The 14,291-nt window shown below is 40.6% G+C and overlaps 1 protein-coding gene across 10 annotated transcripts in view; it reads right to left on the reverse strand.

Annotated features, from left to right (window-relative positions):
- Positions 1–13,385, reverse strand: part of CCDC171 (coiled-coil domain containing 171) — a 345,966-nt gene extending 332,581 nt beyond the window's left edge. For 7 of the 10 annotated variants that reach the window (XM_067041467.1, XM_067041472.1, XM_067041468.1 and 4 more), the window contains exons 1-2: positions 13,008–13,385; positions 3,507–3,664 (exon numbers count right to left, since the gene is read on the reverse strand). In XM_067041467.1, coding sequence (XP_066897568.1) covers positions 3,507–3,550 — 44 coding nt within the window. In that variant the 5' untranslated portion in view covers positions 3,551–3,664; positions 13,008–13,385. Of the gene's footprint in view, positions 1–3,506; positions 3,665–4,693; positions 4,746–11,519; positions 11,576–13,007 lie in introns of those variants that run through there. The other 3 variants (XM_067041464.1, XM_067041465.1, XM_067041466.1) reach the window with 3 other exon arrangements.
- Between the last annotated feature and the right edge of the window lie 906 nt (positions 13,386–14,291).

Here is a 14,291-nt window from a genome sequence, read left to right on the forward strand (position 1 = left end):
CTAGAACTAAAAAACAATTTCAGCAAGGTCACAGAATATAAGATCAATATGCAAAAACCAATCACATTTCTAAACACTAGAAATAAATAATCTAAAACTGAAATTTAAAAAATAATTCCACTTATAATAGCATCAAGTAAATAAAATAGATTTAGGATTAAATTTAATAAAAAATGTTCAAGTCTTCTACACTGAAAAGCATAAATTATTGTTGAACTAAATTGAAGACCTAAGTAAATGAAAAGACATTCCACATTCACATTTATGTATTTGAAGACTAGTATTTTAAGATGGCCACTTTCCCCAAATTGATCTACAGATTTAACATATTGCCTACCAAAATCCCAGTAGGTTTTGCAGAAATTGACAAGCTGACCCTAAAAATTAAATGGAAAAGCAAAGGACTCAGAAAAACCAAAATAATCTTTAAGAAAAACTAATGGGAGGACTTGCACCTTCTAAATTCAAAACTTACCATAAAGCTACAGTAATCAAAACAGTTTAGAATTTGAATTAAGAATATACATTTAGATCAGTGCACCAGAATTGAGATCACAGAAATAAAGTCATATATATACAGTCAATTCATTTTCAACAAAGGTGTCAAGACAATTCAATGGGGAAAAGATAGTCTTATCAACAAATGGTGCTAAAACAACTGATCTCCACAGGCAAAAAGATAAATTTAGACCCTTACCTCACACCATATACTACAAAGTAACTTAAAATGGAGCCCGGACCGAAATGTAAGAACTAAAATTATAAAAATTCTAGAAAAAAACAGGAGAAAAATCTTCATGACCTTAAGTTGGGCAAAATTTCTTAGATATGAAACCAAAAGCACAATCCATAAAGAAAAATAATTGAACTTCATAAAAATTAATAACTTTTACACTTCAAAAGACATTATCAAGAAAATGAAGTCAAGCCAACAAATGGGAAAAGATATTTGCAAATTACATATCTGATAAAGGATTTGTATCCAGAATACATAAAGAACTCTTTTTAAAATAAATTTATTTTTTTTATTTTTGGCTGTGTTGGGTCTTCATTGCTATGCACGGGCTTTTCTCTAGTTGTGGTGAGCAGGCGATACTCTTCATTGCAGTGTGCGGGCTTCTCATTGCAGTGGCTTCTCTTGTTGTGGAGCATGGGCTCCAGGCACATGGGCTTCAGTAGTTGTGGAACACAGGCTTAGTTGCTTCGTGGCATGTGGGATCTTCCCAGACCAGGGCTCGAACCCGTGTCCCCTGCATTGGCAGGCGGATTCTTAACCACTGGGCCACCAGGGAAGCCCCTAGAATATATAAAGAACTCTTGAAGCTCAATAACAAAAAGATGAATAACTCAATTTAAAATCAGGCAGAAGATCTGAATAGGCTTTTCACCAATGAAGATACACAAACGGGCAAAAAAAGCACATGCAAAGATGTTCAACATCATTGCTCACTAGGAAAACACAAAATAAAATCACAATGACATACTACTTTACTCTCACTGGAATGGCTATAATCAAAAAGTCAGAAAACGACAAGTGTTGGGGAGGATGTGGAAATGTATAAAACTCTTATACACTGCTGGTGGAAATGTAAAATGGTTCAGTCACTTTAGAGTACAATTTGGCCGTTTCTTAAAAATTTTAACATAAATTTACTATATGATGAAGTAATGGTGCTCCTAAGAATCTACCCAAGAGAAATAAAATGTCTACACAAAGACTGGCACACAAGTGTTTATAGCAGTGTTACTCATAATAGGCAAAATGTGGAAACAACCCAAATGTCCATCAACTGGTGAATGGTTAACTAAAATGTATATATCCATAAAATGGAATAATATTCAGCAATAAGAAGAAACAAAGTACTGACATGTTACAACATAATAAATCTGAAGAACATGCCTACTGAAAAGAAGCCAAACACAAATGACCACATATTGTATGACCCCAGTTATATGAATTGTTCAAAAAAGGCAAATCTATAGAAACAGAAAGTAAATTCGTGGTAAATAGCAGAGTTTAAATAACTTCATCGGTCCAGATTCTAGAAGTCTGAAGAGTAATTTAACCATTAAAAATTATGACAGATGTATATTAATTTGGCAACATGTTCCCCCAAAAAATTGAAAAAGCAAGATACTAAATAATGTAAAATATTATTCTAATTTTTAAAATATATATTTGTATGTTCAAAAGAAAAGGTCTGGGCAAGTAAATACCAAAATACTGTCAGTAGTTAACTCTAAGTGGTAGGATTATAAGCAGTTTCATTGTTTTATTCATTTGTATTTTTTAAATTATTCTAAAAACACATGCATTATCTGCATTAAAATATACATATCTATGTGCATATATACATATGCACATATATAAGATAGGATATCAGAGCAAGAAGGAATCTTAAAACACTCTCTTTAGCAGTTTGTGAACCATCTTCCTCACCACAGTGGTGGAGAAACAGCTGATGAGACCTCACTCTTAACCCTTGAAACATCTGATAAAAGAAAAAATTCTTTTTAAGATAAAATTTTAGTAAAGAAAAATATTAATATTTTACTCATTTATTCTCTGTCTTGCTCCAGAAAGGATTTCAGGTAGCTCCTAAAGACTGGTGGGAAATGTTTACAAAGAAAATCCTAATTATAAAGCAAAGTACATGTTAGTCACGGTACTCACCCCACCCACACATCCTTGCTGAAAAGGTGCTCAAGATCAGTTCTTCTCAAACTAAACCTGAGCAAGGACTATCCCCACCCCACTCCCATTGCTTCTGTAAAATGTATTTAAAAGGGATAACTAAAACAGATAAAATTCAATTCTAAGTGTTTTATTATTAGATTCAACAAACAGAAAATTACTCTGTTACATGATTATAAAAGTTTCTAAACACTTGCTTTCAATTTCTGTACTTATTTCTTCATAAACCACACTTTGAGCTGCACTCTCCGAAATGGCTCCATTTTGTATTATGGACTCAGAGTTTTTATATTATTCACATGAGATATGAATAAACCAAAGGTAGGCACCTCACCCAAAGGCATATATGAATGGTACAAAAAAGATGAGCAACAGCAATTCTTAGAATGTAAACTCCAAGAAAAGGAGCAGTTAACAAAAGGAGCTGAAACTAACAGAACACTTAAGTAGAGTGATGAATCAGAGTTGGGGCAATGAGGAAATAAGAGGAAACACAGCAACACAGATTGTGGCAAGCCAAGTAATAATGAATAAGCAGAAGAAAAGAATAAGCAAGTCTCTAGGGACTGGAGAAAGTACAGACACTAACTTTTGTACACTGAGTTAACAAAGGAGCATAAAGAGCCACACAGAGTCTCCAGACCCAGTTCTGGTTTCTATGAGGCATCATTCCTGCTCCTCCAGTCCCATGAAATTTCCACTTCCCTTACCATCCCATGAGAATTCCTAAAATCAGCCTCTCCAACCACTTATTTCTCCCTGTTCCCTGCAACCAAAAGCATTCCTCAACTAGAAGATACTGGAGGCTTACCTTTGGATATCATCAGGGGCATTATTTGAAGTGTTCAAACTCATGATGAGTCTTCCAACTCTTTCAAAATACCCCACTGTTGCTTAATGATATACTTCGTTATTAATGATTAAAACTGTCCAAGATGTCTGTGGCTTACAGGTTACACGGGCTGAAGTCTGTTAAAATAGTAAACAATATAACAGTAGTTATTTATATGAGTCCTGAGACTAGGGGTGATTTTTCTTTTGTTTTTTGACTTATCTGTATTTTTAAGATTATTCTTTTTTTTTTTTTTTTTTTTTTTTTTTGCGGTACGCGGGCCTCTCACCGTTGTGGCCTCTCCCGTTGCGGAGCACAGGCTCCGGACGCGCGGGCTCAGAGGCCATGGCTCACGGGCCCAGCCGCTCCGCGGCATGTGGGATCTTCCCAGACCGGGGCACGAACCCGTGTCCCCTGCATCGGCAGGCGGACTCTCAACCACTGCGCCACCAGGGAAGCCCCTAAGATTATTCTTTTAAAAACATGTAAATACTTATATTTTTAAAAGCCACAGTGTTTGGGGACTTCCCTGGTGGTCCAGTGGGTAAGACTCCATGCTCCCAATGCAGGGGGCCCAGGTTCAATCCCTGGTCAGGGAACTAGATCCCGCATGCATGCCACAACTAAGAGTTCACATGCCACAACTAAAAGTCTGCATGCCACAACAAAAGGATTCCACGTGCCACAATGAAGACCCCGCGTGCCACAACTAAGACCCAACACAGCCTAAATAAATAAATAAACATTTTTTAAGTTACAAAAAAATAAAATAAAATAAAAGCCACAGTGTTTTATTTCTTTTTAAGTAAGATTAGAAACAAAAATGACAAAACATTAGAAAGAAATTCCTTCTTATAAGAACATGCTAATAGTATTATTTTAATTTCTCAAATAAAAAGCAATAAAATAGTGACTAATTGTTCTTAAACTGGAAGGGGAATAGGTAGTGCCTATCTCTAGGGCACAGAATTCAGTATGAAAGAAAATGCAGTCCAGGGATGTTTTGGGGTCCCAAAAGACTTTTTCATAAATGAAATATTTTTAATGCAATGTTACATCAAAGAGGACAAGGCATTCCCACATAAAAGATCTTACAGTAATTTTCAAAGGCCTTCTCCCAAGGGATTGAAGAGGGAAAAGGAAAGGAGAGAGGATTTGTCACTTACCCTGGCCTTCTCTCCAGAACACTCTTCTACCAGAGATACTCCAAATTATACTGAGTCAACAATTGTAAGTTACTTTACTACAGTATGAAGGAATCTCTGGGTAAACATCTCAACCAGAGAGATAACAATAACTAACTCCAAATAGACACAAATATGAAGATCTCACAAGGTCTCTTGGTATCCCCAGTGGAAGTCCAATATCCTAAGAAAGACCATGAGATTTGGTCTCAGAGAGATCTAAGCTAGGATTCCAATAAGCATCTTACAAGTATGTGGTCATGGGCAAGTCACTTAAACTCTCTGAGCTTATTTCCTCAACCATAAGGAGATAACAATATCAAGCTCATATATTTGATATTTAAGTAATATACACAGCACATATCCAGTACACAGTCACTGTCAGTTTCTATTACTGTAACACAAACCCTCTGAGATCTCTGATAAAGGAAAGGAGTAGGTAACACTTGGGGTGATTTGGTCTGGTTAAAGATGTAATAAAAGAATTGTTTAGTGGGAATTCCCTAATGGTCCAGTGGTTAGGACTTGGAGCTCTCACTGCCAGGGGCCTGGGTTCAATCCCTGGCGTGGGACTAAGATCTCACAAGTCATGTGGCGCAACCAAAAAAATAAAATAATAAAAAGTAAAAGGGTCCACTGAGAGGCCAGGACACTGAGTGATAAATGACCCACCAAGGCACGCCATTATGAAGAAAAAAAGAATTCTTTAGTAAAATTGTAGATATACAGGGATAGCTAGAAGATGCCCCCCCCAAAAAAAATCTAAACTGATCTGTCCCTGCTCCCAATAAACCCTGAGAGAGATCACTGAAAGAAAAGAGACTCAAATAAGCCAACTGAGATGTAGACTCAAACACAGTACTGAGAACTGACTAATGGCTCCTGCAGCCAAACACTAAGGGATCTTCAAAACAGTCAGTGATTCACACAGCTGATGCAGAAGAGTTTGACCTAGGACAAAGAAGGCAGAACTTTTACCAAGATGGGGGGGGAAATCCCATTTCTCCAGGGACCTAAATTCTAAGTTTGGGAATAGTGGTAGACAAACACCACTATCATTAATCTATTGAGCACCCAGTAAAATGTCAAGCACCGTGTTTGGTACTTTATTTATACATAGAACTATAGAACTCCAATCCTTACAACACTGCAGTGTAAAGATTATCCTTTTCAAAAGAGAAAACTAAGAGATTAGAAGTAATTTGTCAAAAGACACATAGTTACAGAACCAAAATTCCAACTCATTACTGTCTATATAACTCTAAAGCCCAAGCTCTTTCTACAAGGTCATTGTTGATACAGTTAAACTATAAATTACCTTATCTGAGGTTCATTACCCTCATTTCAATTACAGAAACTCATCTAATTCAGAAAGTCTTAAATGACTTGCCTAAGGCCAGTCAGCTACCAAGTAGGGGACACCAAGGACTCAATCAAGCTCTTCTGATACTGAGTCCCAAAATCTTTTCATCTTACCACCATGCCCCCAAAGCTCAGACTCCAGAGGAACTGCCTTCAGAATGGAAGTATAAGAGTTAGAAGGGACTCTTCCAAACTTAAGAGTAATGTACAAGGCTCAAAAGTATATACAGGGCTTCCCTGGTGGTGCAGTGGTTGAGAATCCGCCTGCCGATGCAGGGGACACGGGTTCGTGCCCGGGTCCGGGAAGATCCCACGGGCCCGTGAGCCATGGCCTCTGAGCCTGTGCATCAGGAGCCTGTGCTCCGCAACGGGAGAGGCCACAACAGTGAGAGGCCCGCGTACCACAAAAAAAAAAAAAAAAAAAAAAAAAAAAAAAAAAAAGTATATACAAAATTGGGCTTCCCTGGTGGCGCAGTGGTTGAGAGTCCACCTGCCAATGCAGGGGACACGGGTTCATGCCCCGGTCTGGGAAGATCCCACATGCTGCAGAGCGGCTGGGCCCATGAGCCATGGCCGCTGAGCCTGTGCGTCCGGAGCCTGTGCTCTGCAACGGGAGAGGCCACAATAGTGAGAGGCCTGCGTACCGCAAAAAAAAAAAAAAAAAAAAAAAAAGTATATACAAAATGTTTCTATTTTTAAAGTGAAAAGGATGAAACACACACACATATGCATATGTGTCACAACAGGCACAAACAGAACCTCTATTTACCTCACAGGAAAAGAATTTATATACTTAGGGCCATAATAATGTCTGTGCTTTTTGTTTTGTTTTGATCTTGGGCAGAGAAGTGTGGGAAGAGGTAGTTTACCAAATTTTAACATAGTTGTTTCAATAAAGCTAAACTGAAGGCAACCACCATTTCTCAGTGTATTATTTTGCTATGTAACATCTTCAAATCTGAATGGTCTTCTAGAGAGAAAATGGTCTATAGCTCAGGTGCAGGTTTCATTAACTTCCAGATCACTGATACAGATAACATAGTAGGCAGATGGTCCCCATGATCTCTGCCCCCTGGTGTTTCTCTCTTGTATAATACCCTCCCCTTTACTGCGGACAGAACCTGTGACTTGGTTCTAACCAACAGAATATGGCAAAGGTGACAGGCTGCACTCCCATGATTATATTATGTTATATAAGACTCTGTCCTAGCAGAGTGAAGTGACAGACAACCTCTAGCTGATCATGAAGAACACTGTCACGCTGTGAACTGCCTACAGAGAGGGCCACATGGCAGGGAACTGCAGGCAGCCTCCAACCCACAGGCAGTAAAAAGCCGGATCCCTCGGTCATACAGATGCCAACAGGAAATACATTCTGCCAACAACCTGAATGAACTGGGTAGCAGATTCTTTCCAGTCAAGCCTCCAGATGAGAACACAGCCAGCAGCATCTTGACAGCAACTTAGTGAAACTCTGAACAGAGGGCACACCTAAGCAGTGCCCAGATTCCTGACCTACAGAGACTGAGAAATAATAAATGAGGGCTGTTTAAAGCCACTAAGTTTTTGGTAACTTGTTACACAAAAGAAAACTAATATGTATAAGAAGATTGAAAATGCTTTTACAGGGTTAAATAGAAAAAAAAAAAAAAAGTGACATGTAAACTACAAAATGGGTTCTTACACCAGCCCTGCCTGTGTGTGTCTTTTATAAAGTCTCTTTGTTTTTCTATAGTTTAATTTCTTAATTAATTTACATAACAGAGTTTATAAAAATTCTATCTAAGGTAACTAGATAAACTAGAAAATCATGGGCAATATTTACAAAAAACAAATAATTACAAAATACAAATGAATAAGGGCAAACCACCAACAGCCACAAAACCTGCACAGAGTGGAGGTATCTACAGAGAAGCAAGCAGAGGAAAATAACAAGTATGCATCTGAAAGGACCCCCAAAGGGTCGACAGACAGTTAATGGAAAGTGCTGTAGTACAACCTGAGAGCAGCAGCTGAAACTGGCACATGAAACAGGCATATGGTAAGAGAGTCCTGAAAGGGTTGGTACAGTCCAGCCTCACAGACCTTCATAACTGACCTGTCAAGTTACTTCCTGGACAGGGGCCCACACTAATGAGAATCAGTAGAGGCTGGAATCAAAACTGAGCAGGATAGGGGCAGTAAAGACATGGCCCAGACCAAACTGTAGGAGGAAATAGGACCAGGAAATCTCAGAACCAAGCCACCATAGTTTTTAACACTCACAACAAACAAAAGACAGGGTTCTGTGAAGTTAGAAAGGCTTTCCTGAACCTTGCTCAAAGTTCAGGTAAACTGGGCTTCCCTGGTGGCACAGTGGTTGGGAGTCTGCCTGCCGATGCAGGGGACACGGGTTCGTGCCCCGGTCCGGGAAGATCCCACATGCCGCAGAGTGGCTGGGCCCGTGAGCCATGGCCGCTGAGCCTGCGTGTCCAGAGCCTGTGCTCTGTGCAACAGAAGAGGCCACAACAGTGAGAGGCCCGTGTACCGCAAAAAAAAAAAAAAAAAAAAAAAAAAAATTCAGGTAAAGTAACCTTTCATAAAAATAAGCAACAGAAAAGTAGGGTGGTCAAATCCCATACAAACATAAGGAAATAGAGAGTAAGGAACAGAATAGACTCCTATAAATGAAAGAATGACAGAAAGACATGCCCACAAAACAGATGAAAATCATAACTTACTACTTCAAAATGAGCTACAAGACATTAACAAAATGGTATAAGGCATGAAAGAATAGGAATCAGAATTAGAGACTGAATAAGGCACTTAAATACTGAACTGACTTCTCTTAAATAAATAAATAAATATATAAATATCAGAAAAATTAAAATAAAACTTTAAAAAACCTCAGAAATAAGGTGAAAAAGATCAGAAAGAATTAGAAATTAAAAATCATTTTGCAAGGAAGATTAAATTAGAGGGAACAAGAGTAAATACACATGATCCAAAAAATGCCTTTAAGGACCTATGAAACAAAAAAGAAGTAAAATTTTTAAATAAAAATTTAAGAAAGAGATCAAAATGATTCAAGAGAAAGTGAAAAAATACTGAAAATAGGCAAAGAATAACCAACATGGGGACAACAGGAGTCCCTGAATAAGAAGATCAAAGCAAGGGAAACAGAACAAACACTAAAAACTGTAATTCAAGAAAACTGTCCTGAAATACAAAGATTTTAATACACACTTTCAACAAACAAACTGCATTATCTGAGAATACTGACCCAGCACAACCAACAAGACACATTCTAAGATAATTACTGGACTTCAACAAAAACTTGTACACAAATGTTCATAGCACCATTGTTCATAAATAGCCAAAAAGTGAAAACAACCCAAATATCCATCAATTGGCCAATATATAAACAAAATATGAAATATTATTCAACAATAAAAAGAAATAAAGTACCGGGGCTTCCCTGGTGGCGCAGTCATTGAGAATCTGCCTGCTAATGCAGGGGACATGGGTTCGAGCCCTGGTCTGGAGGATCCCACATGCCACAGAGCAACTAGGCCCGTGAGCCACAACTACTGAGCCTGCACTCTGGAGCCTGTGCTCCACAACGAGAGGCCGCGATGAAGAGTGGCCCCCACTTGCCACAACTAGAGAAAGCCCTCGCACAGAAACGAAGACCCAACACAGCAAAAATAAATTCATTAATTAATAAACTCCTACCCCCAACATCTAAAAATAAATAAATAAATAAATGAAGTACCGATATATGCCACAACATGGATGAATGTTGAAAACATTATGCTAAATGAAAGAAGCCAGATGCAAAAGGCCATATATTGTATAACTCCATTTATGTGAAATTTCCAGAATAGGTAAATCTATAGAAACAGAAAACAGACTTGTGGTTATCAGAGGGTAGAGAGAAGGAGAATTGGGTCTGACTTCTAGCAGGTTATGAGGATTCTTTTGGCGGGGGGGTGTCGGTGATGGAAATGTTCTGGAATTAGATAATGGTGATTGCTGTACAGCTTAGTGAATATATTGAAAACCATCAAACTGTATACTTTAAAATGGTGAATTTTATGTTAGGTGAATTATATCCCAATTTTTTACATTCATCATCATAAAAAATATATCCTGTCTATAGTCTCCTTGGGAAAATTCTTATTTTCTTCCTCTCGCTGATATCAGCTCTTGATGACACCAGGGCTCAAGGTCCTACCTGTATTTTAGGAAAACTAAATCAACAAAGGGCCAAATGTAGGTCTATAGTTGAATTTAAACTATGATGGGACTTCTATGCTATTGAATATAGCAGAGATGTAGCAAAATCTCCCTTTTCTTTCACCAGAATGGAAAGAGGAAATGATGAGGAAGCTAAAGTAGCTAGGTACAGTAATGAAAATATCAGTGGAATATTTTCATTTAGCTAAGCCAAAGAAATGCAGGGTCCCCATATAAATACATGTTCCTAGCTTTACTTGAAACTTCCCTATGAAATGTTACAAGTTAAGATAAACAATAATTTGGCTAATCTGTATCTGTAATTAAAAATTTCTTATGATACGCAATCAATGTTAGCCTTTCTCTTCAGCCTCAATATCTGTGTAACTCTTTAAATAATGCTTTCCATTTGAAAATATTCATCATTATCTATGATACCCAAAATTGATACCCCAAAGCCACTCCCTGCTGTCATCATTCCTACTGTGGCAAACAACCCTTCTCCAGGTATCATGCTCAAGACTCTACAGATTATGTCATTTCACTCTACACCAACCCCAAGGGAAGATACCATTAATATCCCCATTTTATACCAAGGGGAAACTGGGGCTTAAAGATATTCAGTCACTTGTCCAAAGTCACATCTCTAGTAAGTGACAAAGTCAGGATTCAAAGCCCCATCAATCCACCTAGATTGAGAAATCCCTGACTCCAGAGCTCTGCTGTGTGCCTTGCTATTGACCTTCAAGCCATGGCTCACCCCCATGGCTTCCCTTGCTTGTCAGGGAAGCACTCTGCTCAATACTGCAGATATCTTAAACACAGATCATTCTTTCACACTTCCAAACTAACTACAAGTCACGGTCTTCTTAATGAAAGATGACTCAGACTTCCAGTGGATTTCTGAATCTGGATGGAATCTCCACAGGGCTGGGCCAAAACCAGGGCATCCTTTGGGCAGTAATGGATAACAGCAAAGTTTAAATCAGATTTTTATGTTAATGTATTAATATCTTAATCTTCTCCTGGTAGTGAAGTTGGACTATTCTCACCATCCCCATTGAAACAGATGAGGGGATGTTATGTATATCATTCTTCAATAAGAAGTTTTTAGAAATAGGTAATAGGGCAACTAAGGCCAAGAGATCAATGCTCTGGACATCCCGAGAGTAAGTAAGACAATTCTGTGTTAGATTTCAGAGCCACCACTGGTACTAAGTTTTCCTACCTCACATCTGAGTCCTGTGGGTCATCCAAAATGTACTCATCTCTCTCAATGTGTCTGCACAGATCAGGGGAAAGGTGAGGGGCGGGGAAAATGAAAAGATAAAAGCTATTATTGAGCACTTCCTACATGCCAGACACTACATTAAGCATACCTGATCTCAGTGAATCTTCCCAATAACCCTAGAGATTATTATGCACATTTCACAGATGAGAACACTGAGGCTTGGAGAGGTTGAGTAACTTGTGTAAAGATATCCAGTGGGAGGGTTAGAATTCAAGCTCATATTCTGGCTGACTCCTAAATCCATCCTCTTTCATGACACAGTGCTGTCTTCAACAGTAACCACAACTGTGTTGTGGGCGTCTATCAGCAAACTTACACATTTCACCTTTAAAAAAGATGTTTGGTTCTTTCACGAAAACAAGACCAAGACAAATGGGCTGAGGCAATCAAAGTATTTTAGAATTAAATGGGACTTTAGAGACCAAGTGCATCCTCCTTATCTGACAGATAAGGCATCTTAATGCCCAGGGAGCTTAAGTGATTTGCCTGAGGTGACACAGCTAATAAAAGCCTCCACCAGACTAATACAGAAATCTCCAGACTACAATTACTGCCTTCATCTTTCCTTTTAGGCTGCACTGCCTTTGTTTCCTCTTCATTTCAAGGGAAACCAAGTGCATTTCCGACTCTAGGCTTTTGTTATTAGGCACTAACTGTTCAATAAAACAAGTGACAAAAAATGGTAGGTTCTTTTTACCAAGATTATGAAAACAACTATAAAACAGATGTGTAATGTCTTCAAAAGAGTCGGACACCTAATGAAATTGCTTCTCAAGCAAACTTATGCAGTTATCATTGGAGATCTGCTTAAAACGAAAAAAAAGTGTATTTGCCTAGGATAGATATCATATGGAATAAATAAAGAACAGCCAAAAGTAGGCTCCACTTCTTCAGAAATTGCACAGCCCGGAAACACAACCCTCTCTTCTGCCTCCTAAGAGTCCTGGCGTAGAAGCAACAGAAGACAACCTAGCATAAACTCTTTCTTTCGTTTACCAAGCATTTATAGAATGTCTAGGGCGTGCCTGGCATTTTTATTAAAAAGGGATGAAAAAGACCTGGTCCTTGTCCTCAAAGGACTTACTGATTCTTGAGAGGGAAAGAGCCCAGCAGTCCGGAGTTGTAAACCTAAGAAGCTCCAAGTCCAGGCCCTCTGGGTCCTGCCCTCTGGTCCCTACCCAGTCCTCTGGGTACTGAGGCAGCGGTCTTTGGCTAGGATGCTCCAGGAGGATCTTCCTCCAGGTGGGCGCAGAGGCCCGGCCCAGGGAGCTGGAGGTGTGTCCCCACAGACGACACGAACTGCCACAGAACAGCCTCAAACTAACTCGGGGTCCCCATAACCCTCACTGCAGCCCCCTATACCTTTCCTCTCAACACCTCCCCGCCCAAATCTTTCTCCTCCAAAACCCCACACCCGGTGGTTACCTCAGGGGTTTCCCGTGATCCAGACTGCACACCCAAGACCCCTGGGGCACCTTCGGATCTCAAAAGCAGAAAGAGGCCCAGGCAGACCGCGGGGTCAGAGCAAAAACTGTTGGAACACGACGGACTCTAGGACCCAGTGAGGGGGAACAAAGAGCACAGGGGGGAACAAGAGGGAGACCAGCCCCAGGGAGACGGTGTTTACAACTGCCACTTCCGGAGACTCGACTTCCCCCGCAGACCTCCGCAGACTTTCGCTGGCCGCGGCCCCGCCCGGGACCGGGCGGCCCCTTTCCTCCCGCCTCCGGCAGCCGGCAGCTCCAGGATACGCACTCGGAGAACGCCGGGATCCGATTGGAAGATCCGGGCCCGCGAAGCTGCGCGGCTTCGCAGGAAGGCGACCGGCGCATGCGCTATTGCTGGGGAGCGGCGCGCTCGCAACCGCGCGCGGTGACGCGCCTGGCGCGGGCCTTCCCCACTACTACCCTCGCCTGAGGACTCTTCGGCCCACTTTCAAGTGTGGTGGTCTCAGTGTGAGGTTTCCAGCTCACCTTCCCAGAATCCCCAGAGAGCCGACTGAAAAGGCAGGTTTCTAAGCCCTAGCTCCTTTTCCCCGCGTACTGAATAAAAATCTTAAGAGGTCGGATCCCAGGTGCTGCATTTTTAAGCTGGCTCCCCTGCTGATCCGTAGTGTCAGTACAGCCCCTCGGGGTCCGTGGTCTGGGGCCAGAACCGGTGGAAATTCTCTGGGCTCGCTTCTGCACCAGTGGTTGGTTTCCCGCTGTTTAGACCGCTCTCCGCCTGCCGGACTCTTCTAGTCCCTTCCTCCCATCCCCATTGTATCCTAGCTGGTGGTTGTAAACGGGGACGAAAAATGCGGGCCAGCGCGTTGGCTGCTGTAGCGCCTTTCGTTATAAATATTACGTAACGAGGTCCCTCATGAAAAAGTCCTCAGAGCCTTAGAAAGTGCTCTAGCTCCCTTTCCTACCCTCCTCTTCCCCACCCCGGCACACACACATACACACGCACCCCACACACGCTTTCCTCGTTGATAATTTATACTTTGGTTTCACCTGGTAGCCTCTGCCGCCTCAGGGAGATTGGAAAACCAAATCTTCTTTTGTTCCTTGGCTTTTGAAAGCCTGTTCCCCAAAGAACAGTGCAAATTGGCGGGATTTTGACTCAGGATTTAATCTTCAACACCACCACCTCCTCCTCCCGAAAAGGTGTTTAATACAAAAAGAACCTTTTATGCCAAAATACTGCCTTGTGGCTTGTAATCAACCT

This window comes from Kogia breviceps, chromosome 8 (genome assembly GCF_026419965.1).
Source record: "Kogia breviceps isolate mKogBre1 chromosome 8, mKogBre1 haplotype 1, whole genome shotgun sequence".
Taxonomy (NCBI): Eukaryota; Metazoa; Chordata; class Mammalia; order Artiodactyla; family Physeteridae; genus Kogia; species Kogia breviceps.